At 46.1% G+C, this 27236-nt stretch overlaps 1 protein-coding gene across 4 annotated transcripts in view; it reads left to right on the forward strand.

The window, feature by feature from the left end:
* Positions 1-14583, forward strand: part of LOC126531704 (fibroblast growth factor 1-like) — a 60639-nt gene extending 46056 nt beyond the window's left edge. For 2 of the 4 annotated variants that reach the window (XM_055071395.2, XM_055071399.2), the window contains exons 3-5: positions 559-669; positions 7257-7360; positions 8412-14583. In XM_055071395.2, the coding sequence (XP_054927370.1) occupies positions 559-669; positions 7257-7360; positions 8412-8609 (413 nt within the window). In that variant the 3' untranslated portion in view covers positions 8610-14583. The remainder of the gene's footprint in view (positions 1-558; positions 670-7256; positions 7361-8411) is intronic. The other 2 variants (XM_055071396.2, XM_055071397.2) reach the window with 2 other exon arrangements.
* The last annotated feature ends 12653 nt before the right edge of the window (positions 14584-27236 follow it).

Genomic DNA, 27236 nt, shown 5'->3' on the forward strand with positions numbered 1-27236 from the left:
GTGGTATGGTCTGCTTTTTTTTTTTCGCAATTCCCCACTCATTCCACAAGCTTTCCATTTGTCCACCCTCTGTGTGCCTTTGTTCTCGCTATTTCTACAACAAGGTCTGTCACGTTTACGGCTCCTGACGTCATTTTACGACCTCATACGTCGTTGTTGTCGCTGACGTCCTACGACGACACAATAGTGTCGATACATGTGCTGTTTTTCCATCGGTGTCCGTTCTTGTGCGATTTATGTCTACATGCTCTGTGCCCTTGACACCCCATGTATTTCAGAAGTTGATCCGCTTAAACAGCTTATGTCTGCAACAATCGCTTCCTCTTCACCGCTTCCTTTTCTGTTTTCATCGCCTTAACGTCCCTCGCCACTCTCTTCGCTTCTGCGAGCACCATATGCTAGCCTGTCCTCATCACCTGTTTTGCCACCAAAAGCTCGACACATCGTCCCACGTACCCCTCTTCTGGTGAATACGTAGCTTACAGTCTGACGGCGTTTGCCCTTTGTTTGTTTCTTCGGTCCTCCTCCCCCGTGACGTGTTCGCCGACAACGAAGAAGAAGCGGCAGAAGGCGTCGAACTAGAGGAACGGGGCGAAGCCGGCGATGTCGACGAGGACACGGAGCCCGCCGGCGTTGTCCAGGGTACACAGGAGCACTTCGCTGAAAACGGTACAGGCTCTGTTCGAGGAAATGCGCAACTATTTGATATTATATGAGGCAGAAAAGAAGAGACCGAAACAGTGGCTTTAAGGTTACCTCATGATGAAAACGAAGAACATTCTGTCCACCGAGGCTAGACAATGAGAAATAATTAATACAAATAATAATAGAAACTGAAGTGCAGCAACTTATACTACTGTGTATTTGAAGATAACAAAGAGCTTGGTTACGCATTTGTCTGTGCAGCTGTAGAATAAACTGTAGTATTCACTGTCTGTAGAAACTTGGATCAGCACAAATACAGCGCGAATACTGTTACCATAAAGCAATATCAGAAGTTCTTGTGCCAGATTAGCATATATAATGTGCCGTATGTTTTGCCGAAAACGGCCCTCTGAGTGTTGTCAATAAGACTAAAAGATCGGTTTCATCTGCCTCATAAAACAAACGATATAAAATACAACGCGTGCTAACGTTTGAGACATATGTGAGCTTCGTACGTGCTTATATGTATGCAGGACACTTAAATAACGTGGTATACGAGTAACGTGGGGCTCTGGTAGAATATAGGTAAGGACATGGCAAAAAGAAATATAGGGTTTCGAATTTGACAATCAGTTACAGCATGCATCGCTCACGTATCTTGCGTGACCGTATCTGCTGAGACAATCTTCAAACCTTCTGCCATGCGCCAAGCGAGAAAGCTTGCCCAGCCGGGATTACCGTCGACAGTACGGCGGCAACGCTTCCGGCTGTCAGGTTTCTTTGTTATGTGGCCTATCACCAGGAAGGTGCATGGTGCCGATGAAGCAGTGTAGCGCGCAGGCATCCTTTTCGCCTTTTACACTGTCCGCGGTATGTGGCAATTCACGTTTGTGGATTTCACGTCTATGGTGCAACTTCTGGGCCCGCGCGATTCGTGCAGGCCTGATAGCGCCCCGCGTGAAGGTCACTTCTCTGCGGGCCACCGTGGAAATATGCGCTCTCGCGTCACGGTTCACACGCGGACGCCGGGTCACAGCACTTTCTCTCGCCTCGGCGCGCGAAGGTGTCACGAAACGGAGTTCTGTGTCGCAGAGTGTCTCAGCTGTGCTTGAACTTCTCCGTAAGCACTGGTCGGGGTCCGGAGAGCTGCTACTGTCGGCGGTGGCTCGCAACATCACCCGCTGTGTTCGCACGCCGCGCACGCCATTGCGTGGGGGTATGTACGTTTCCAACGTAATTCGAGCCATTGTTCGCGCGCAACCTTTCACACGCCCAGCCAATTACCTGAGCGATACGCGGTCAGCCGTTGCGTTATTACATTTTACATGTAAAGCTCCTATAGGCCTACAAGGAAATCAGTACTGCGGTCGCACGTTTCCTTGGCACGTGTACCTCCAGGCTAAAGCGTAGGCTGTTGCTCGAGGTGTATTGCTTGTTTACTTCAGTGACCTCATAGGTGGCGGATATCTAGGGATCGGGTGTCCTTTGTCTATCCGCCGCATATGCGAGTCGCCAGTGCATACATCTTTCGCATTAGAGTTATCAAAGTAAAAATGAATAACGTTACAACTTTTATATGTTGTTCAAGCTGCGAGTAACTTTCCGTGGAGAGAGTACAGAAATCCCCGCACAATCATGAAGATTCTTTTTCATCTTTTTTTATGCGAAGTAGTTGGTGGATAGGTCTTCTAGTTGGTGCGCTCTTGTTTGCACAAGCGTGTTCGCACTAACACTTTTTGGCTCATGAATCTAACTTGTTGCTCTGATGCCTTGTATAAGCAACAATGAATTCAAAGGCATAATGCTTTCAGAAAGGCGATTTGTCCATAGGCATTCCAGGCACTCTGCGCTTTGGAAATATGCAGAAGGAATATTTGGACAAAGGTACCAGAGGGAGACTGAGTAACAACGAAACTTGTGCGAAGTAGCTTTATATTATATGATTAATAGAAGCAAGTGGTCATGTGGTGTAGATGTTCAACCATCGATATTGTTTCTTAGCAAGCATCGGAGGGTACTCGTGGCGTCTACAGAGTTTTTACAGAAAGTTAAAAATGGTGTGTAGCCTTTCTGTTGAATGTACTAACACAGTTCTTTGGAAGCCTGCGGAAGGTGTGCAAGAGTGCGTCAACGTTTCCCCCTAAGTCGTAGCGAGCATCCGACCGCAAACCGGAAGCCGCAGTTGAGAATAGAAACTATAGATGATACCTTTGTGGCTGGTGTAACTAGCATAGCATATTACTTGTGGAATTGTCCCGGACATGCACTCATCACGGCGTCACTGCCTGTCAAGAGTGGGGCTACACCCAAGCCGGTCCTAACTATCATCTGTGGATCTATGGCCCGCACCGTAGCTCGTTGTTAGATTTCATCGGACATAACCAACCATACTCGTATCTATAACTTGCAAGTACCAACCGTTTTATTTCGCAGGCCAAACTCTCGAATAAAAAAAAAAAGAGTAGCATAGTCAAATGTTCACATATACTTCCGGGTACGTGTCCACAGGAAATATTTCATTATTAGCTTTTTACGTGATATTTAATGAGAATATTTTGGAAAGAGTTCGATGTGTGGTATACTGAAGAACACTTCCAGCTGTAGTGTAAAGGTAATGATAGAAATGTAACAGTCCTCGTTGTTGTGCGAGAAGCATAAATGGGGGGGACCGAGGAGCCCGATTTTCGTTAGTCACAATCATACGAAATAACAAATAATGAAGTAAGAGAATGCATGAGGGATGGTCTGTTAAACTTACATGTAGAAATAATACGGTGAAATAAAATAAACAGACGAAGGGATATAACTTGCCTCAGGTGTGGCCGAAGCAACACCTCCCCGCCAAGTTCTATATTCGTCGACTTTAATTTTTGCTTGCCTTATTATTTCTACATTTCAATTAAGCATCATCATTAACTTCTACTGTGCTTTCTCTGACTTTATCATCTGTTACTTCGTGTGATTGTGACTCCCCGTCTTTTAGGAAGAGACAACAGTCGCGGATGCTCGTGTCTTACGTCCCGCCATGCACCTGCTGGTCCGCACTGTCCTCCCTCAGCCCTTCACTTTGCAGGCAGTTACACGAATTAACCGCGAACAAGCAGGCAACCCTCACGTCACCTATAATTAGCAGCACACAAAGATAAACCACCACGGCTGGAGACTCGAAGGCTTGGTGCCAGCAACAACGACAACCATACTTGCCTAACCTTCTGACTAAACAGTCGCGAACACGCCAAAACGTTTGCGTTAGTTCTGAAGCTCTGGAGCGATGTTTCTCTTTAGCGCCGCGCCGCGCTTCACGGCATGCTGGTGTCTATACCTTCGTTTTGTGTACATGCGGTTTCTTGCGTACGTAAGGGGAGGGCACATTCGTGCTGATAACCACATGGCCGTGATCTTGTAGTAATAGCAAATGTTGTCACGAGCCAATATAGCCATCACTCCCGGTTCAGCCTAGCAAGTTAGGCTACGGGTTGTTCCGTCTGAATCTCTCTAGCGCGGACACAGAGGACTGAGTAGAGGAGGTTTAATGTATAGAGCTTAGAAAATAGTTCACTGCAAGCATCTGCAGAATTGATTAAATGCCTGGTTAAAAGGTCATTTTCTTCGTCCAAATGTGTTCAGCCTTTTTATAAACAACAAATGTCACTTCATACCGCTCTCCGAAATGGCAAGCACGCCTCAGCGACCTTCCCCGCCGACAAAATAGCCCGACAAAGGAGACGCAGGGAGACAGAATGGCGCATTCGATTCCCAGCTTTCCTTTTATTTTTCTATAAACCTGTCAATATTACCGGAGAGATTTGTGTCACTGGATGCTCTGCAAATTGTTCACTTTTGAATTATCAAGGTGATTGCAAAGCGTAATAACTTGAGGTAAAGTAGGCGCATTGCAACGACAAAGCAGTCTGGAAAACATGCTTGTGCCTCTGGCTACTGTCAGGGGTGTACTTACTAGCGCCTGTCCCCGGTATATATTCTTGATTGTCATTGTTGCCGCCTGTATATGGGTGGCGCTCTACGAGATATATTAAGAGAGAAAGAAAGAAAGGAAAGGAAAGAAAACGTAGGGCCTCGTCCAGTTTGCTACACCGCACATGGAGATGTAACGGGGTAGTGAAAAGGGAAATCGCGAGTCTAGATCAATCACACGCACTATGCGAGCTGCAGCTTATCTACAGTCGAGCACTCAAGTACGTCGCCTGCATGTACTGTATAGAAGAGTAGGTGTGGCTTTTTGGTCTGATGGGCAGTGAGGCCAGACTCCCAGGACCTCTACTTCGATAAAAGGTCGATCGTCCAGTCTCAAGGCACACTGGGGATCCTGGCATCGCTTGTCGAAGCGGGAACAGTGGCATATCTTCATTTAGCGCACATGGGTGAGTCAGCTATTCCAATCCGATAGCTATACGAGTTAGTATACCATAGCTGACACAGCAGCGTTACTTATAGCCGACACAGCTATGTTTAGTCATGTCGTTAAAGATTTCGTGATAACTGCATTCAATTGCGATGATGGACGGAGTCTGTATAAGCGATGCGTGGAGTTCAGGAGTATTCCAGTGACTCAAGCGATATTAAGCGCGAGATAGCAAAGATCTCTTTCAGCGTCTACTCTTGATAAGTGTCTGCGCTCCAGCGTCGGCACATCGGGTAGCGTCATCGGCGAAGTGGTTATCAGCGATGACACAATGTCACGGCAACCAATGAAAAATAACGAGCCGCTTCCTCCACACAAAAATGCAAATCACTACACTCGAGCGTCACGTAAATAACGATATTCGTTTATAACCCGGCGTTCCATGCATCCGTCAATACTTTGTGCTTTTTATGTCTCTCTCTCTCTGTTCTTCTCGGTCCGCTTAAGTTTTTCCAGGTTTTAGACGCGGTTCTGTCCATAACGCGCACTAACCACAGCAGCGGCATACAAAACACTGTTCTCAGCGGCGAGTACTGTTCAGGTGCGGATCTTTCTGTATTTTCTTGCCCACAGTGCAGAAATGCGGGGACGTGCTTCCCATACACCGGCATCAACAGCTCGCAACGACGTAGGCAGCGGAAACAGATCTCTAGTTTCTAAAGCTGTTTAATTAATTACTTCACGGTATATATTTCAGTTGACAAGCTGTAGCTAGTGAATATGCAAGACATATATCGACTTAGAACAAATTCTCAGGATTGCACCAGTTTCTAGATATTATTTTGAAGAGTTCTACGAAATGCATTGGCGTTCCAATTTAAGAAAACGCTGTTTCATGCATTCAAGCACAAAGGTATCTGTAACAGCAATGCATTTCGACGGACACTGAAAATTAATATCTCGAAAGTGTTGCAGTCCTGAGAATATTTTCTAAGACATACATACTCACTATAGTTACAATACCTATAGATCGAAATATGCGCCGTAATGCGATGATTAATTAAAGTTAATTAGTGTAATTATGTTGGTTATTCAATTAATCATTTTGATTTATCCTGGAAGTAATGGACGCCTTATCTAATAATTTATATCAAGAGTTGTAACTGTGATATCTGCCATAGGCACTTTTAAAAAATTTGGCGCAGCTGAAGAAAAACACCCTGTATTTTTAGTAAAGCAATGAAGGGGGCTAGTTGGTGAACGTTCATGGTTATATTGCGCTCATTTTTCCAGACGATATTAAGGAAGGACAGGACGTGGACGGACGTAGCGCAAACTACCAACTGTTTAATACTGTTAAATAATGCGCTTATATACAAGGAGATATGGCATGGGGGGGGGGGGTTATAAAAGATATGACAAGTTGACGAAATGTGATCACAGTTCGGGTCAGGCATACATCGTTCACTTGCACCCGTTCGCCCTGGCAAACTCGACCTCAGCTTTGATAAGCGCGATGGACGGAGTGCTTGCGCTACGTCCGTCCACGTCCTGTCCTTCCTTAATATCGTCTGTGTAAAACTGAGCGCAATATAACCATGAACCCTGTATTTTGCAAATGGCCATTGTAAAAGCCATAGCCGACAAAGTAGGGTGGTATTACATCGGTGGAGTCTCGGTGGGATGTGAAGGCGGATCGATGAGGCCAGCCGGTGAAGTCGAATGTTTTGAAAATTTGGCGTGCCTCACATGGAGAACGCGATGTCTCGTGCTAGCGCGCCAAACATTCTAGCTACATTTTCTGAGTGTCTCTACTAACATGCACCAAAGTTCCTTTTGTTTTTAATTCTGTACACGGATAAAATCAGCTGTTAATCGTTAGTGGTCAGCCGAACAAGCCTCCAGTAGCTTTTTTTTTTTTTCTGATCTGTCTTATCTGATGAGAATAAGTAGCCAACTTTACAACGGTAAACACAAAAATTAAATTATTGCCATCGCGGCTAATATCCCCGGAGACCCGAAAGCAGATCAGGGACATGATCGTCTTTCAAGTAGGTTTTTATCACCAAGTGGTATATGTTGCGAATGCGAAAAAGCTATTTTTCGCTGCCCCGTAGAAACGGAACATATAACATTGTGCGTGTCTACGACACGTTATGTGCAGCCGTATTGTTCTCACTTCACGCTCAAATTGCTCATTGGTCAGCGAGTTCTGTCTGAGCTGCCATGCGTTTCTTGAAATTCGCAGCGATTCTGGAGCTTCTGTCGCACGACATTGGGCAAGTGCGGATCCGCGGCGTCGAGACAGGACTGTTCGTCTGCATGGACGCCGAAGGCAGAGTATACGCCAAGGTAAATAAGCGAACGTGATTCCGTTAGAAGTCGTCTGTGCTTTTCCACGCGTGCAAGCAGTCGGCGAGGGCTGTACTTCTGCGCACCCTTCGCTATACACCAAAAGGAATAAATAAAACAAGGAAGCTTGGCTGGGAAGCCATCCCTTTCCCTGCTGTCAGCGATCCTGTCTCTGTCTGGATGTCTGAACGTGTTTCTTTGTGCAGGCGCGTTTGTCTTGGCAGCAAACTAGAGATTATTTACGTAAGTTTGGGTCGCCAAGTTTAACCATCCAAGTGTTTTTTTTTTTTTTTTATAGCTCTCAGGCAGCATGCATTACTGAAGATAATGCGTTCGCTAGAATCACCTGTCGCTTTGGCACGTACATAGCTATATCTATAGCTAGTTCAATTAAATCATAGGCTTTAACGCTCTTAAAAGGCGCTGTGTACGTAGAGGAACTCCGAATTAACTTCAACCAGCTGGGGTACGCAAGCGTTATACAAGCGGCAAGCGAGCGTTTTCCCATTTCGTCCTTATTTGTATGCGGCCGCAGCGAGGAATGGAGCCCGCTACCTCGTGCGCCAGTGCACGTCACCATAGCCACTAAGCCCCAGTAGAGGGTAGAAAAATAAATGATTGATTAATTCGTGTGAGTGAGTCAATAAGTCACATTTGTAGCGAATTTGCTTCAGTATAATCGCAGCAAAAGGCTTTCAAGCGCTTGCTATTAAAGCGGTAGGACAATCTGAAAATGTGTAGTTAGAGCTGGTCCGAAACGGAAGGGAAATTAACACCTGCTGAACTCTTCTGTGCATGAAATATGAACGTAAAAAAAAAAATCCACAGTTCCGACATCCTTGTGCAAATATTAATAGACCACCCTTCTCGTAATGAAGATGATTGTGTGCGCCTTCAGGGACATTAATCCCCATCCTTCAGTCACTATCATTTTAAGAAAAGGGGGTATAGTTTCTGGCTCGAAGTGTGGGATATATCCTGATGCACGCGCGTCTACTTTTCTTTTTTTTCTCTCTCTCTCTCTCCTTCTCTCTATGTTGCGCTGTTCCAGAAGAACCGGATGGACGAAGAGGGCATCTTCTACGAGATGTACGAGAGCGGCTACAACCTCTACCTGAGCAAGCTGAACAAGGACAAAGGCTGGTACCTGGGCATCAAGAAGTCGGGCGTGCCCAAGCCGGGACCACGCACGGCGCGCGGGCAGAAAGCCGTCCAGTTCCTCCCCAGGGCTGCCAAGCCGCGCTCCTAGTCTTCTGCTCCTGCAGTGATGACGCTTCGACGACAGCCAGCGATGCTTATACACCAACGTCGAAGGAGCCAGGAAACGGTTAACGAGACATCTGGCACGAGGCACGCCACCACATGGTCGGCGTTCGTACATGCGCGCGTGCATGCGTGCGACGCGCATGGGTCTGTCAGCGTCCAAAGTTAAGACGTGGGCTTCCACAGACGAAACTGAACGCAAAAGAGGTGCTAGAGACGAAGGGTAACCGCGGTTGACCGAGCTCACCTAGGGGCTCCTCTTGCAGTATTCCAGAGACCGAGAGCCTGAACTGCCTCCCGAGTTTCTACACAGAGCGACTTGTCTTAACCGCTTAGAGGTTGGTCGAGGCTTTGCGCTTTTACCTTCAGAGCAGCTAAAGATGCATCAAGGTGTGAAAGAAAGACAGGCAGGCGCATCCTGGAAAAAAAAAAGTGGAGCGAATACAAGCAGGGACACATTTTCTGCTCTCTATAGGAAGCGACTTTCCAGCATCCTCAGGGAAATATTATTGACTGCCTCACTCGCAGTTTGCTCCATACTAGAGATTGACAGACAATCACGAAACAGGGGTAGATATGGCTGTCGCTGCCCAAAATGGAAATATCCTGTTCCTAAAAGATATTACGTTAGGAGCACACCTACGAAGAAAGAAAAATAGGATTGGGAAGTACGTGGAGGGTTGAAAACAGCTGGAAAAAATATGGGAATGATTCAGGAAGAAAAGAAGAGAACAGGGTACCACTTCCGTCATTCTGGCCTAGAACAGGCTAGAATGACACCAGTCGTTTGACGTAGACATTTCGAAGAGATAGCTTCTCCTTCTTCACCAAAAAGAGGATAAACCAGATGCTCTTATTAGGTTATCTTATTAGCTTAAGCTAACCTAGTACAACTGGACTGCCAGTTTTCACTTTAGGTCGCTTCTCGATGTCTTCTACAGACACGGATTTGAGTTTTTGCGGTGCAGACGGTCCTTCAAAGAGATGGTGGCAGATACTGCCGATGAATTTTTTGCAAGACAAAAGTCATGTTAAGAAGGGATGAAAATGTGTCACTTTCACGCAAAAGAGCAAAAAGTAATCGAGGTGACGAAGATGGTCGCCTTCGTCTTTCATACTCTTCTGCGTTCGGTTTCAAAGATAAGTGTGTCCAGTTTTGCCCACCCGCCCGAACAGTTAATTTTGACGTCAGAACTACATGAATGCTCTATTTCATCGGCCATATTTGGTGTTGTGAAAGGCTTCGCATCAGTAGTGGTTGTGCCGCAGCTAGCACTGCAGCCTTCGTTGTCACTTGAAAGGGATAACTTTTTTACAAACGTTTTTGAGAACGGTAATAGACACAGCTAGTACTAGCTGTGTACTATAGTACCGTGCACAGTAGATACGTTCTGAAGATATTTCAATTGTGGGTGCGGCGGCAGGAGTCTGTTTTAAGTAGAAGTAAATAGTATACATAGCGCTTAACGTGTTTGAGTGATCGTCGTACCCGTTTTACGTACCCGTTGCGTGAAAAGCGGCAAAAGAAATATGGCGTTCGCTTTCACGAACGCGGTTGCAGTGAAAGGGGTAGCTACAGGTACGAGCCAGTTTTATTGTTTTCGACGGGGGCCCATGTTCGCGAAGCTCCTCTAACACAAGTGCCCTCCATGATCGGTCATCGCGGCGGCGTTTGTCTCGTGTAACGCCGATCGCTGTCGCGAGTGGCTGACTCCCGAACGCTGGCCAATGAGATAACGACCTTGCTTAAGAGTTTTGTGAAAACAAGCCCAGATTTATAGGTTGGAACGTGACATAGCAGCGTCCCCGTAACTATTGCGTTGAGTGTTGACTAGACGTTATATGTTCACGGTTGTGAATAAGTGGTTGTGGCCGATCCAAACTTGCAGATATGCCCCCAAGCCAAAGATTCAACCACCGGTTTGGGTTGCTGCGTCTTCTGTATTACTTGACCTCGCGGCATTGCTAAAATACCGCGACTACACATGAATGTAGATAAGCGCCGAGAAGCCAGTGACAGCCTTTAAGGGCCTGAATCTAACGAGCAGTAATTTAAACGAAGTCATGAGAGCTGGACCTCTTACCCAGCAGTACCTAAAAACCTTTCGGGAGCACGTATACCCCTATATATGGCACTTTTACGAGATATATTACGGTAAAAGCCTACTTGAAACGCCAGTTGTAATATTATGTTCCTTGCCGAAAGAAGTTCTGAACGAACTCCGTTGGGCAAACTTGAATAGCTCGGTGGAGTCAGTTCTCTCTCTGTATTAACGTTCTATGCGACAAGCGGCTCGCTGCTTTCGGCAACATTCGATGGGACAAAGCAACACACAACAGGCCACAAAATGCAGCAGCTGTCCACGCGACTTCCTGCGGAATGAGAAATGCTGATTGAGGCCCTTCGTTGACACTGGCGAAGCTGTCGGGAAGGCGAGGACGCGGCCGTGCTTTACCCCGGCGTCCAGTTTCATTCATCGTTTTTACGACAAAGAGCTTGTCGTCCTCTGCTTGGACGGACGTGTCGTTGACGGCATGTAGACAGCGACAGAACTCTGTGCTGTTGGCATTCGACCAGAACCGAGTCACGGGTTCATTTTCAACTACCTTGCCGCTTAGAAGAGAAACAGTGACTTCCGCTTGGTCGGGAAGAAAAGCTATAGAGTTTTAACTGGAAGTACACGCACCTGCTATTGTTGTGGTTTTACCGGAATACCGACATGCAGCACGAAACAGCTGCGCTACTGGCTGCGCCTTGTCGGATTGCGTTCAACTAAAATTGGCAGAACTCTTGTTGCGATGCACGACTTACTCTATACTTACCCTGCTTCTCTACCGGCGCAAGGGTCCGCAGCGACGTCAGCCGCCAAACAGTTCATGCGCCTGTCTGTGCACCATATTGGTTTGCTTTTAGGCACCCCCGCACCTGCTTTTGTGTGCGGCCCCTTCTGCCGCGCGATGCGCACATTATGAGCGTGCGTGTAGTTCTCGACTCATCTCCCCGCTGCACAGACCATCCGCATTTCGTACGTGCCTCCTGCAGTGAGCTTTTCGTGCTGTTTTTTTTTTTTTTTTTCGGGTACGTGACTGCACTTTGTATAGTTTCTCTCATCATCGTCATTCAATCTTTTCATATGCAAATCATCTGGCTCTGCGTCCGCACCGCATTGCGGATGCGCCTCAATTGGTCGCTTGTGATGGGAGTAGTACTCTAGCTAGCGCCACCCGTCGAACCTTGTGCAGCTACTTGCAAACAAGGCCAAAGTACGCAGCGCCACGCGTGTCTGTCGCAACTTGTGCGTTTTGTGTGTGTGTATGTGTGAACGCTGCGAAAAAGTCAGGAAAGTAAAACAAAAAAAAAATCAAAGTGGAGGTTGGATGGTGGCGGGGGGAGGGTCGGGGTGGCAGGCTTTTTCGTTTCATCAGGCCGTTTTTCAACCCGGATGGCGGCGCGCGCATCGTTTCCTCTGCCGAGTTCCTAGACACACTTCCTCGGATGCTATACATAGCGTCCTACGCACGAGATGGGGTAACGGAGCAGCAGCTGACGTCTCTTCGAGCCCGTGACTGAACAAACGTACGCACACAGGATGGCTCTCTGCCAGCTCTGTGTCTCCTTCCGGGCAACGTTTTTTCCACTCGTGCTTTTTTGGTTTTGTTGCGTCTGAGCTGGAATGGCAAGCACTGAGGGAAAAATCGAAAGGAAGCCTTCGGGCGCATCCCAGTTCCGTTCGGAAGTCTCGTCTATATCGTTCGTCTAGGCTGCATAGGAAAGGGAGTGAGCAGTGCACACTTTCACCTTCCCAAGTGTCCCGAGCTTCTGGCTATGTATTCATTGCTAACGATGGCCGGACAATGCAGTGGCGGTGGCGGGCAGGAACAGAAACCCTTTACCGCTCTTCCGCACTCTTGTACTCTGTCTACTGAGACTTGTTCGTACTTACGCACTCTTGATCTTTCCGTCCCCTTTTCCCTTTCCCCAGTGTAGGGTAGCGAACCGGGCTCAGTCCTGGTTAACCTCCCTACCTTTCATTTATAATTTGCTCTCTCTCTCTCTACGCACTATCCGAAGATAAACCATGCAACTTCGTTTGCGGCAGCGTGCAAAGAAAACTAGAGCGTGGACAAGCGATAATTTGAAGTCTAATTAATTGCAAGCTTGTCAAAAAAAAAAAAAAAAGAATCACCGCCACAACTGCAAAAGTACTGACTTGAGTGTCATCGCTATATCGGGCCGTGCAATAACTAGTAGCAGCAAAGCAGACGGCCGAGTGAGCCGGAGCGAGTACGAAAACGTCGCGTGTTCTGCTCCCGCGTGACCACCTTCTGCGTCATGAAGTCGCGACACGTATACCTCCTGGTTTGTCGAAAGGCTACTATGATAGATTATTTAGGGCGCTTGGAGGCTTTGCCAGTGTTTTCCTCGGGGATTCGCTGTCGACGTAAGGCACGCGTACTGCGTGTGTTTCGGCGACGTCTGTTTATGCTTATTAAAAAGCAGGGGATATGAAAGAAATTTTTTTGCTGACTAAGAGTCACAACAGTGGTGTACATGAAAATTTGCGCGATAATCACCAACATGGTCATTAAATGACTAATGTGCACTAATTAACTTAATATCTGCAAGGGACCCATTGTAATTGCAAAATTGATACTGCGTTGCCCTAAACCCGAGAAATGCAGGCTTAAAATGTGCAGCGAAGTACATTTCTGTTCCGGTTAAAATGTTTCCACATTGAGGAAACATATTGGTAAGAAATCTGTGCGCCAGTAAGTTAATCGCTAAAAAAAAAAAAAACACTACGCTGTGTAATAGTATATTGAGAGTGTGGAGCGCATCCTTTGACGACAGGAAAAGGGCATCAATTAGAGAAGTCAAATAAATGTACGATCAAAATCATTCCTCCGAGAGTGAACTTCGTTTTCGTGCAGCTTTTGTCATCTATAACCCAATCGAACACTCGACTGCGGTTACGAAAGCGATATCGGATTACTGAGATTGTTCCATCAAGTGCGCTAATGCTTCCGGCGCTGATGAACTACGAGCAACATTCGTGAGTTTTAATTAATGTTCTTGATGTATCCGTGCTATGAAGTGTGTACCTAACACCGGCGCGCTCTTGAGATCTTACCAGATGGCTAAGAATTCAGCCTGTGCCCTAGATCAGTACAGCTGACGTTCAAGTACTGGCAGTCTATGTAATTTTTTTTCTTTTAGACTGACTTTTGTACGAGCGCACACAGCTTGGACACCTAATGCGCTAGCATACACTCGCAGAGATACGGTCCCCAGTGGTGTACGGTCGCCAGGGATGCAAGATTTTTCTGCTACACTTGTCATAGAAGCGCATGATCCACCTGCTGTTCAAAGCGGATCAGAAGACTGCCACTGCGAAAGGACTAAGCGAATGAAAAAAGAAAAAGAAAGAAAAGGTACTACGTGCTCGACGCCGGGTTCTCCGGCTTTTCTTGGACCACGGTCAAAGTCGTTCAGCCCCTTTTCCCCATCCTTCGCGAACGCTCGCGCCGCTCAGCACGTTGTAAAAGTACTGGCGAAAGATGAAGGCAGAACGCTGACAACGGTTTAGTTGCAGCCTATACTGAATGACTTCGACTATACCCAGATACGTCGCTGCCGTTTTCCTGCCTTTCCCCATAGGGATGTAAACTTGACAGTACGCGCCGTATTGCAAGACAAGAATGCAGAATTGTCAGGCCACTTTCATCTTCGATCCCGCTGAGAGCTGAATATGGAACTTCAGTGACTGGCTTATTTCCCAGAACGTGGCTATCCACACTTGTGGTTAGTTTACTTTCTTTTTACTACCACTCCTTTAAAGTTCTACTACGCTTAATGCGATAATGATGCACGGCATACAGACGCCCAGTGAATGGTCAGCGACAATTACATAACTGCATCTTATTTAACACCAGTGTGATCGCCCATGGGTTACTGTTGTGCCGCATACAGCGAGTGACGATACTACTCACTTTCTCGTCATATACAACGTAACTAATTTCGAAGTGAGTCATAAAGTGGGTGGGACGCATGCTGTGCGAACTCTTAGCTACTTTTCGGGTGTGCGCTGTTGCAATGACGTACGGAACTGTTTTTAATGTATACTGTGTTGTTTCAGGTTCGTGATGTATTTCTCATTGAGAAATACCGTAGCGTTATCCCGGCTTCGGTCTGCAAAGGAGCAGCCTATAGGCGTAATATATCTTACGGATATTGCACGTTGTTCTTGTATGTGTAATTGCAGAGCGTGTATGTACTTACATTTATGTGCGCTGGCTTTTGTACACATCGTCGTTGACAATATTGTATGCTGTGTCGTTTAGACGGTTTTAGCATACTGTTACCACTCTACTGCTGCCATCGCCGACTTTCCGTAGACGGCATTCGAGCATGCGCGACGAGCTTGTGCGCGGGCAGTCGGCTTCTCGCTGAGGCAGTTATGGTAACCGTAGCCGTATGCTAAAACGGCTTTAGTGAAAATACGTGCTCGAGAGTGTAGCGAAACCGTCGCATGTGTGCAACGTACTTCATTGTATATCTAGTCATTGTGCATTTCGAAGGGGGTCCAATAAACGTGCAACTCAGTTCCTTTCACCCCGACAATGTGTACCCTGTCCGCTTCTTGTTTCACTTGTGTATGAAATAACTCAGGGAGAACTTTGCCGAATGCATTTTACATCAATAAAGACGTTTCTTATACGAGTGCTTACGGGGCTTTGCAATCAGTATTGATTATGTACGTATGCACTTCGTTATGTACTAACTTCACTTGTTTTAATATATGTGTATATAATCTCACCAAATTGTGAAAGGGTGCGTTTTCTCTTTGGATCACCACACAAAGTAAATCGGTGAAATGTTATCGGATATTTTTCTGCAAGCGTATACACGTGGCTCGTGTATCATGAAGCAGACTGGGGCGAGAACAAGGTGCCAGACTGACGGGTGGTGTTGCGTCATGTGAATGGGCTTGTCAGATGGACGGGATTTTACGCCCCAAGCATGAGAGACGTGCCGCACATCGAATAGCTCCCAATCAGCCAAACCTGGTCTGTTCATTTATTATTGCGATAGCAATTATATTGAAACTCATATATATATGAACCTCACGCCGTCGACGTGAGGCTCCGTATAAAGACCAAGGGCAGTAAGTTCGTCGCTGCGCCTCGTATGCTGTATGTGCTAGTGAAAGCGTGCGAGAGTGGGCCGGTCAACGCGGCTCAAGCTCGCGTGCGCAAGCGAGGTAGGCGGGGCGGAAGCGCGCCCTCCTCTGTCGCGCGCGAGGCACGGGGGTGAGGCGAGGGAGGGGGGAAGTCCTTCTCCGGCTGTTCCTTCCCGCGCGACCGTGCGGGTGCCGTATCTTGAAAGCGATCTGCGACGTAGACAAAGGGCGCGCCCGCGCAGGGCTCATCTTCAGAGCGACCTGTGATGTTTCAAGATATGGCACACGCGTGCAAAGTACGCACTTCTTGGCAAAGTCGAAGCCGCCCCCCTCCCTTCCACGCTGCCTCCCCGCTTTCCTCCATATATTGCGCGCGAGATTGAGCCTCAATCGTCAGTTCCCCTTGCATCCGGTCGCGAAATGCGCAGTTGCTGCCGGAGCACATGGCACACAACGAAGCCGCTCTCTCCCTCCCTGCCATCGCCCTACGGCCTATCGCGCGACGGGAGACGGCACGTTTGCTCTTTGCTTTCTCCTTCGCGCGCGCCAGATCGAGCCGCGATCGTAGGCTTCCCTTGCGTGCTTTCAATCGCGCATGCAGCATACGATGCGCGGCGACGGTGTTATCGCCCTTGAACAGACAGACAGACAGACAAAGAACTTTATTAATGGTCCTGAGGAACCGGCGTTAGGGTACCTCCCTTCTCAGGGAGTCCCCGTAGCCGTCGCGGGCCGCACCCACGTCGGGGTCGGAAGATCGTGGTCCTCCGCCCTGTCGCAGGCCCTCTGGACAGCCCGTAGTTGCTCTGAGAGGTCGCCGCTCTTAAGGGCTGCCTCCCAGTCGGTTAGAGTGGTTAGCGATGAGCTGCGTAACGCAGGGCATTGCCAGAGCATATGGGACAAGGAGCAGTACGCCTCCCCACAGTCTGGACAGTGGGGTTCTACATTAGGCCCTTGAACGTTATACGGAACATCACGGCGACGGCAAAATACGCTTGAAGTGTCTATATAATTGCTATCGCAATAAAGAAAAGCGGAGGGGGGTACTGCATTAGACCTTTGAACATACAACTAAGATTATCATACTAGTTTGTCAGGCAAGACATTTTATCTTATTGAAATAAAGGACCACATGATCGCAGGTTATTTTTTTCCTTCAAAATTTGTTGAACGCGTGGTACACATTGTACCGGCGAAAAAGCATCTGCGGCCATTAGAACGGTGATGAATACGCAATGCGCAGCAAGTGTGATGCACACGTGACCCTGCAGGCCATGTTGGCCAACGTGTGGCCCAAAAGTTCCCGCAATGCAACATGGAAACATGCTGCCTTGACTCGACACGTGGTTTCCGAGATCGCAATGGTGCACTCGCTGCAATCTCGGAGGCCCCCTCCCCACCCTCAATGTAGATTGAAATAAAATGAAATGAACCAACGCGCGCGCGTGCACGCACGCACACACGCACTAACACACACACACAAACACACACACACACACACACACACACACACACACACACACCACCACCACCAAGACCTAGCAGCAAGATGCAATCGGCACAAGCAGGAAGAACCAACACGGTGCGTGCTGAAGGCGATAGGGTCTGGGTCACGGTGGTCCGGAAGTCATCTCCACAGCTAGGCACCGGCTGAGCAGTAGGCCTGCATGATGATACCTCGAGCATAGATTTTCATACAATAATTACGAAACTCTATGCCCTCGAGTATGTGCGCCAGATGCGTATAGTTTGAGAAGCTGAAACGACAAACGAGCTATAGTTGTTAGTCATGGAGATACACACAGCACTACGACTGAGGTATAAGATGTGTGCTGGCTGTCGCGATTAAATGTCGCCAACAATTTAAAAAAATTGGCGGCGAGCTTTACGCGAACGGCAATAAGTATATACGTGTTGATGAGGTAATATTGTTTGCATTTTGCTCAAATAATTATTTAATCATGTTTAATTAAGTAACATTCCCATTACGTAATCGCTATGGCATCAATGCAAATGTAGAAAATATCGAGAAATGACAACGTTTGAAGCAACGTCTGTCTTGTGTGATCCTTTTTTCCGATGAAAGGCCACAAAATAAAAAAAAAGCCACGCGACAACGCGTCCGCGGGCCAGGGATTGCAGCGCTCTTAAACGTAAACGTAGAATACGGAGGTATAAAGGGTTGCTCAACTATCATGCACCAAGATATAATGATATGCAAATGCCACGTAGCTGGACAGAACCAAGGTATTGTTGCGGTCGCTTGGAGATACACAGATTATTTATTTTCAGAAAGCTGAATCGGAAGTTTTTGATGTTGCTCTACAAGTTTCTCCTTGGCACTTTTCATCTAATTATAATATTCGAGAATTCGATTAATTTATTAATTAAGAATAAGTAAGTAATTAGGCACAATGTCTACTTTCATAATTAGTCTTAGTTAATCAACTTTTCAAATATTATATTTAGATGAAAAGTGTCAGTGAGAAAATTGTAGAGCAACATAAAAAAATTCCCGATACAGCTTTCTGTTGCTCAAAACGGGCTACATAAAAGCTTTTCCGAGCGTGAAGGCTCGAAGCCCGCAAATACACGCAAAGTGCCTCGAGCGGCCAGTCGCACGGCAATTTTACGGTGTATTCGCGGGCTTCTTTCACGCTCGGAAAAACACCTTTACGTAGCACGTATTGTGCATAAGAAAGTGATACCGGGAGTTTTCCATGTTGCTCTACAGTTTCCTCATTGACACTTTTCATTTAATTATACCATTAGAGAAATTGATTAATTAATTAAGACGTGTAATTAGGAGCAATGCAAAAGATAATCTGAGTACCTCCAAGTGACGGTAAACAACATTACCTTGGTTTTGTCCAGCTACGTGGCATTTGCACATCTTTAAATCTTGGTGCATGACATTTGGGACGTACATTATCGCAGTGGGAACAAGCGGCTGCGCACTTTTCCCGACGCGCAAGCAGTTTTCGGAACGCACCTTCGATCCTTATCAAACGCGATGCCCTGGCTTGCGAAGTGCGCAAGATGCACAGCCAAAACCCAGATTGTCTAGTACGCGTTGGTACAATGTACTAAATCGCTGTCGCGTGGACGCGTTTTATGTGTACCTTCACGGGCTTTATTTTTGTAGGAAGAAAAGCGCACAAGACTTAGATCGCTTTAAACGCTCAGCTATCGGTCATTTCTCGACATGCTCCCCAACTTTTACATGATGCCTTATCGACTAGGTAAGTTATTAAAAGTTAGCCAAGGAAACTGAATTTTTGCAAAATAACAACCTCATGATTAAGAGAAACTACACCCTTCAACCTAGCGATCGCTGTTTGCGTAAAGCCCTCCAGTGATCTTCTTTCTTCCTTTCTTCTTTCTTTCTTTCTTTTTTTTTTTAAATCTCGGCGACATTTAGTTGGGACAGCCGGTACTCACGCGACGTCGTATAGGGCACGGAGGGAAATTCCAGCAGGATGCAATTAATCGGCGCTATTAGTGGTCTGCAGAAGGACAACAGTGTTTTGACGTCATCATCATAGGACACAGGCTGGGCAGTGGACGTACAAGATCATCCCTCGCGTGCACCGGATGCGAAGGCTGAAAACCTGAAACGACACGCGATCTACTTGGTAACCATGCAGATACTGATGTACGTGTGTTGCTGGAGGCATACGAGATATAGTTACCCGAGGCAGCTTGCAGGACGCGGAGGCAAGGTCTTCTGCTAGCAGGAAGGAGCGTGAACCCGGTTCGAAGCTGGACGAGCGGGGTTGAATTGCTCCAGGACACGTGGCCGCGTGGAGGAACTGAACATCCATTGCGTGCTCAGTATACAAAGATAGTAGGACCTGAAACGGCTAACGGGGTATTAGTTTAAGGACGAAAGCCTACAGAAAGCACGTTACTTACCATGACCAACCCTTACGCGCGATGGCACCTCGTAGTTGTCCAAGGCGGTCGGCATATGTCGAGGGAGGGGCTGGCTGAAAGCAGAGGTCAAATGAAGACACCCAGCGTGTAAGACGGACACAAAAAGAAAAAATGTGGCCCTTACTCTATATCCGCAGTTTGGCCATGATTGAACTCTAACCGGTAAGCTTTCCATTACGCACACACACACACACACACACACACACACACACACACACAAAATTGGTAACATGAAAATTGGTTGTCAGTCCCTTTAACATGCACTTAAATCTACGTACACGGGTGTTTTCGCATTTCGCTCCTATCGAAATAGGGCCGCCGTGGCCGGTAAAGTTACTGAAGTCATCGAAAAGCAAAATACGTCAGAAAAATCATAAAGCACGACTTACACACAACCTACAGGCATGATATAGCATCTGATTGCAATTTGAATATCGAGAAAACATAATTCTGTTACGCGGAAACTCAAACCCCTTTTACAGCGTTTCTATCATATTGACCGGCCACGGAGTCCGCGGTTTACGCGCGCCGCCGCGAGCAAATCTTGGAGGCTGCGGAGTGGCGTTCCCGGTTCCTTGAAACACCTCCAGATGGCGCTTGCCTCCGCCTACTAGTTCAAACAAAGATAAAAGGTGAAAGAGAACGTTGGTTGTCAGAAATACGTGAGAAAAAAACGGCCGCACCTAAAATATCTTGGAACCACATAAACTTATTAGGTAGGAAGTCAACAACAATACAACATATCCTAGACGAAGACGGAAACAAACTGAAAGGGGAAGCGGCATTAAATTACATCCTAAAAATAACAGCCTAATCTTTCGAAGGCAATGACAAGGTTGTATTTGAAGAAAAAAGGAGCATGAAAGAGAACCAGATGGAAAAGGAGCTGGCGCTGAGAAATTTCAACTGATAGAAAGCAGACAATTCCGAAGCGCACAGCCACAGGGCTAGATGAGGTTCCCATTAGGCTTAGTGAACAAGGGCCAAAGAGTAAGGAAGCTCTGTAGACAGCAATAGAAAAACGTTTAAAATATAGACGAATACCGGACAGTTGGCGACAAAGTAGAATGGGTCTATAAAGGTAAGGGGGAGACGATAGAATTAACTCATATAGACCGTTGACCATTACATTGGTAATATAGAGGTTAGCAATTAATGCAGGCAATTAAATTAAAGCTGCAAGCATGGGCAGAGAATAATGGCATTTTGGGAGAACTTTAGAATGGCTTCAGAATAGGTAGGCATCTGGATGATAACTTATTTGTCCTTACTCATTGTATTGAAATATCCAGAATAGAAAGGAGACTGTTATATGTGGCCTTTTTAGACAGTACAGGAGTGCATTACAACGTAGACCGCAACATTTTGTGGGATATTCTGGAAGGGGAAGGCTTGGGGGCGACAATTGTATACAGCTTTTGAGAGATTTACCCAGAAAATACCGTTCGCGTTGAATGGGAAGGGATGAGGAGCGAAGAGAAAGTTTATATCAGCAAAGGACTGAGGCAGGGGTGCCCTTTATCCTCACTCCTGTTTATGATCTACATGGTGAGGATGGAAAGGGTGCTAGAGGAAAGTAATATCGGCTTCAGTCTCTCGTACAAATAGGCGGGCACAGTATTAGAGCAGCAGCTTCCAGGTTTGTTTTATGCGGATGACATTTTTGTATTGCTAGCTAACAGGCAAAGTAGTTTGCAATGTCTGGCTAATATCTGTGGACAGGAAGGCGATAATTTAGGTTTTAAATTTAGCATTAGAAACTCAGGTGTTACGGTATTTAATGAAAACAGTGAACAGACAGTGGCAATACAGGGCCAGGAAACACCTCCGGTAAAAGAATATAAATACCTTGGTATATATGGATAAGCGAAGGCAATCATTTGGCAGCAGTGGTCACAGCCAGAAACTACGAACTTCAGGAAAAACATTCCGCTTGCTTTTGCAGTGCTCGTCGTCCATACCTGCAAGCCACGGTCACTTCAGCCCACGCACGTGCTGTGTCTGCGTCCTCTGCATCGCATTCGTCATCAATCTTCGTGCATCACCAGGGCAAGCTAGCTGCGTGGACCACCTGAGTCGATAGCCTCCTCTGTGCACCTTCCTGATCGTGACGTCACGCTTTTGTCGGGATAAGAAGGACGGCAGAATCGACTAGGCACCATTTGGCAGCAGTGGTCATGGCAAGAAACTGCGAACTTCAGGAAAAACATTCTGCTTGCTCTTGCAGGTTAGTGCCGCTGCTGGTCAAGCATTTATTCAATTTACCGTTTCTTCCGTGACTGCTGCTGCTCCAAGTGCTTGTATTATTTTTGTGCTTGCCACAATGCCTACTTGTGCGGAGCTCGCGAAACGAATTGATCAGTTAGAAGCCATGTTCAAGGGTCGATGTGATGAGGCAATCGCTGATCTTGCAAAAAAGTGTTCGCTGAAGCTATCAACAGAACTAAACATTGTTGAACTGACACATGAAATGGAGTCTCTGATAAAAAGTGTTGACACGCTCAACTCAGTGGTTGAAGAAGCTCGAGCTCATAATGCTACTTTGACCGCAGCTAACAAAGAACTAAAAACGAAGAATGAAGCCCTTGGCAAACGTCTGTCAGAGCTTGAGCAGTGCTCAAGAATAAACAATGTGGAAATCAAGGGAGTAGCATGTACACAGGGCGAGAACCGTCTTGCAATCATGAAAGCTGTCGGTGAAAAAATATGTTGTCCAATTTCTGACGACGACATCGATGTTGTCGAGTTGTCGACAACGAGGTCAGGAACGGGCAATAAGAACATTATTGCTCGGTTCTGCTCAAGGACAAAGAAGCAGGATTTTGTTTCTAAGGCACGAAAGGGTCGCCTAAATTCTAAAGATCTCGGCTTCGCAGGACCGGCTTCGCAGGACCGCAGGCTTCGCAGGCGCGACAAAAAAACGACACGGACGTGAGAGAAGACGACACAGTAATGGATTACCAAATTGCCCAGAATGCTGCTCTCATATTTTGTTGTGTTCGATAATGTCATCTCATTTTTCAACTGGACAACTTAAATCTTTTTTTTAGGAACCCATGCCTACCTGCGATTAACTTTAACGCTCGAAGTCTAAAAAAACACCAAGATGAAATCTACAACTTTTTAGCATCTTTAGGCCACACATTTTCTCTCATCTGCATTTCTGAAACTTGGCTTTCAGATGCAGATAATGATTTATTTGGCTTTCCCCCTTATGTTTCGGAATATTGTTACCACCATTATCAGAGCTACGGAAGTGTTGCTGTTTTTATATCTCCAGATGTGCGTTACAAACGAAGACGTGACATATCATTTTCAGTGCCAAATTGTGAAGCTGTGTGGATTGAACTGGAGGATACGAGCCAGACAGTTGTCGGTTGCCTTTATCGTTCACCTTCAACTTCAATATCTGCTTTTTGCAATGATCTGAACACTATACTTAGTAACTTGCCTTCAGAAAAGAATAATGTTGTGCTTCTTGGTGACATTAACATCAATCTTTTGGATGACCACAGCGCTGCTACTACTGCCTACACTAACTGCCCTCATGGATTTGGCTTAGAATCATTGGTTTCCCTTCCAACTGGATGTAGTTTAGGAGCTTCGGCCACGTCAATAAATCACATATTTTCCAACCTTATGTGCCCTCCAGTTTGCGGTGTACTTGAAGTTAACATCACTGACCACTTTCCTGTTTTTTTTTAAACTTCGTTATCAATTATATAAACCTTGTCACGAATGCTATAAAGCTGTGGTTAATAAAGAAGACTTCATTGCTCGCATTGGTGGGCTAAATTGATGTAATGATTGATGTATCGCTAATTCTACAAGTTTGTAAAATGCAGAAGACATGTCCCAGCGTTACAGAACCCTTGGTTAACCAATGATCTACTAGCTAGCCTACATAAAAAATATAACCTGTACCGAAAAGTTAAACAACGCCCTTTTAACATTTGACTCAAAACTCGCTATAATACCCAATTGTAACTTGCTAAACCGGCTGCTCAGGGTAGGGAAAAGAAATTATTATGAATTCAGAATAGCCGAAGCCAGCACAGATTCAAAATGGCAGTTGAAAATAATAAATTCCTTCTTGAACCAACCCCATTGAGCTAAACCAATAAGTAAGTTTCATTTGTCAGACGCCACGTATAAACAAGCAGAAGAAATCGCGAACGCATTTAATGAGTTTTTCTGTAAGCATTCCTCTGATCATGCCACTGATACTCAACTACCATTTCAGCGATGCTTACAATCATGGTACCTATTTCCAACTGGCCCAGATGAAATAATCAATGTCATACATGATTTAAATGTTACAGGAGCAGGTCTGGACGAAATCAGTTCTATTAATATTAAATTAGTAGCTCACCTTATCGCTCGCCCGTTGTCTCATATTACCAATTTGATCTTTAATACTGGAGTATTTCCAAGTCAACTAAAAATAGCAAAAATTATTCCAGTACTTAAAAAGGCTGACCGCTCCTACATTTCTAATTATCGCCCTATTGCTATTCTTCCTTTCTGTAGCAAGGTTATCAAAAAATGTACTGAAAAGCGCTTAACCAAATACTTCCCAAAGTTTAACATTCTTTCACAAAATCAATTTGGCTTCAGGGTAGGATCCTCGACTGACTGTGCTATACTTTCTTTCATGGATAAAATAAAAGTGCTATCGATGCCGGTTTCTACACAGGATCAGTTTTTATCAATCTATCCAAAGCATTTGCATCCATAAACCGCGTCATCTTACTTGCTAAACTACACGCAGTAGGCGTCAATGGCCCAGCATTAGCACTTATAAAAGGTTACCTAACAGATAGACAGGCTGTGTATTTTAGTTCCTCACTTTCCAATTTCAGAATAACCAATAAAGGGCTCCCGCAGGGGTCTGTACTTGGCCCACTGCTATTCCTGCTTTATATAAATGATTTACCCGGTTGTTTAACAGAAACTGAGGCCTTCCTTTATGATGACGACACTACATTACTTGCAACCGATCGTTCACTAACTTCTCTGACTACTAAGCTGAACGCTGATCTGAAAAATATTTTAATGTGGTGCCAACTTGACTCTACCGCGCGTTTCTGATGAGCCACGTTAACTATGTAGCCTCCGCGTTGCGCTGGTCTAAACGGGATGAGGCCAAAATCGACGCCCTCATGCGCAAAAGCATCAAGCGCGTGCTGGGTTTACCACTCTCTACCAGCACCGCGCGTCTCATGCAACTAGGCATGCACAACACCCTATCAGAGGTGATCGAGGCTCAACGAGTGGCCCAAATAATACGACTCTCATCATCGCGAGCGGGGAGACGCATCCTCGAATCCGTTGGATGCGGTCACCAGGAAATCACGGAGCGCAACGTGACCCTATCACCCGTGGTCCGAGATTCGTTCAAGGTAGATCCCATGCCACGTAATGTCCACTCTCAATACAATGTAGGGCGCCGGGTAGCCAGGGCTCGTTCCCTGCTAAAAGCGGCTGCGGCCACTCCGAATCTGGCATGTTTTGTTGACGCCGCCCAGTACGATCGCTCTGATCACTGTGCCGTAGTTTCGGTTGAGTCCAACGGCACTCTCATTAACTCAGCATCCGTGCGGAAGGTTTCTGCAACAGTAGCCGAGCAGGTTGCTATAGCTATAGCACTGAAGGACCCTCTACGTCCCAATATCTTTACAGGCTCCCGGTCTGCAGCCCGAGCTTTCGCCTCCGGCTCGATCTCAAAGGAGGCGGCGGCCATCCTCGGCAGCGAGGGGGCTGCTGGTTTTCATAGCATCAAATGGTTCCCAGCCCATATGGGAATCAATGTGCACTCAGAGGTTGTTAACGCCAGTGAGTTGGCCCATGACTGTGCGCGAGGTCTTACACGCCGCGGCGGTTCAGGTGGACTCACGGGCGGCGACATAAGACTGTACAGGGATTCACTTCTCACCTTCCATGAAATCTTGGCACATTATCAACTCGCTCGACGGGCCTTTCCACTACCACACCCTAAACTTAATAGACCACAATTGTCGGTATTTCGCATGCTACAAACGGGGTCGTTCCCCTCCAGGGGCCGATTCAGTCACTTTGCGCCTAATGTAGAACTCCACTGTCCAGACTGTGGGGAGGCGTTCTGCTCCTCATCCCATATGCTCTGGCAATGCCCTGCGTTACGCAGCTCATTGCTAACCACTCTAACCGACTGGGAGGCAGCCCTTAAAAGCGGCGACCTCTCAGAGCAACTACGGGCTGTCCAGAGGGCCTGCGACAGGGCGGAGGACCATGATCTTCCTACCCCGACGTAGGTGCGGCCCGCGACGGCTACGGGGACTCCCTGAAAAGGGAGGTACCCTAACGCTGTTCCTCAGGACCATTAGTAAAGTTCTTTGTCTGTCTGTCTGTCTGCCTCGCTAAGAATAAATCCTACCAAAATGTCGTTTATGCTTTTTCCTTTGAATCATAGGACACCAGAATTCATTCCCACTGTCAACCTAAACTCTCTTGACATCAGTGCAGTTAATGAATGCTCATTTCTTGGAATAATTCTTGACTCAAACTTAATATTTATGAAGCATATCGCCTATTTGAAGTGCAACATTTATCCCGGTATGAGAATTTTACTTAAATCTAGATATCATTTTAGCAAAGCAACATTGCTAACCTTGTATTATTCTTTTATTCACAGCCATCTCAATTATTGCATTACAGCATGGGGTAACACATATCCAACTCATATAGCACCACTACAGCATTTGCAGAATCGAGCCATCCGGATATTATCGTTCAGCTCATTCTACTGCAATGCTTCTGATATGCTTCTCAACCATAGAACACTTTCAGTAAATACTCTTGTTAAATACAAATTAGCCGTAATGTTATTTAAGGTAACACGTAATCCTCCCCCAGTAAATATATTTTCTGAGGCTACTTTGGTTAACTTGAACTGCACAAGATTTGCAGCTAACAATTTCTTATTGCCACTAATACATACCAATTATGGAAAACAATCTCGACATTTCGCAGCATATCTACCTGGAACAGCCTCCCACTAGATGTCGAGCGCTCTTCGTCTTTAGGTTTCTTCAAGCAAACATTTTTCACTTTTCTACTAGATAGCCAAAATAATCCACATATCTAAGCCATTCACTTCACTCCTGCTCATTTCCTTTCCGTATTTCCTTTTTCTTTAGCTTTTTTTCTCATTTGTAGCCTTTATAAATATTATTGGTTTGTTCTGTTGCGAATGCCTTAAACTACTGTTTTAATTCTATGACTGGCTATTGACTTCATATTATTTTGCAGTTTGTACTACATTTACTTTGTATAATTTTCCACTTAGTGACTACTGTATTGCTGTTTTATGCTGTATATTTGCACTAATTTATATATTTTCTGACAGGAGGTCTCCTTTCAGCCACATGCTCTAGGACCTCCTTCTGTATACTTGTGTAAGAATGTATATCTACTTATTAAAGAAATAAAGTGAAATTGAAAAAAAACTGAAATAC

The sequence above is a fragment of the Dermacentor andersoni genome, chromosome 5 (genome assembly GCF_023375885.2).
Source record: "Dermacentor andersoni chromosome 5, qqDerAnde1_hic_scaffold, whole genome shotgun sequence".
NCBI classification, from domain to species: domain Eukaryota; kingdom Metazoa; phylum Arthropoda; class Arachnida; order Ixodida; family Ixodidae; genus Dermacentor; species Dermacentor andersoni.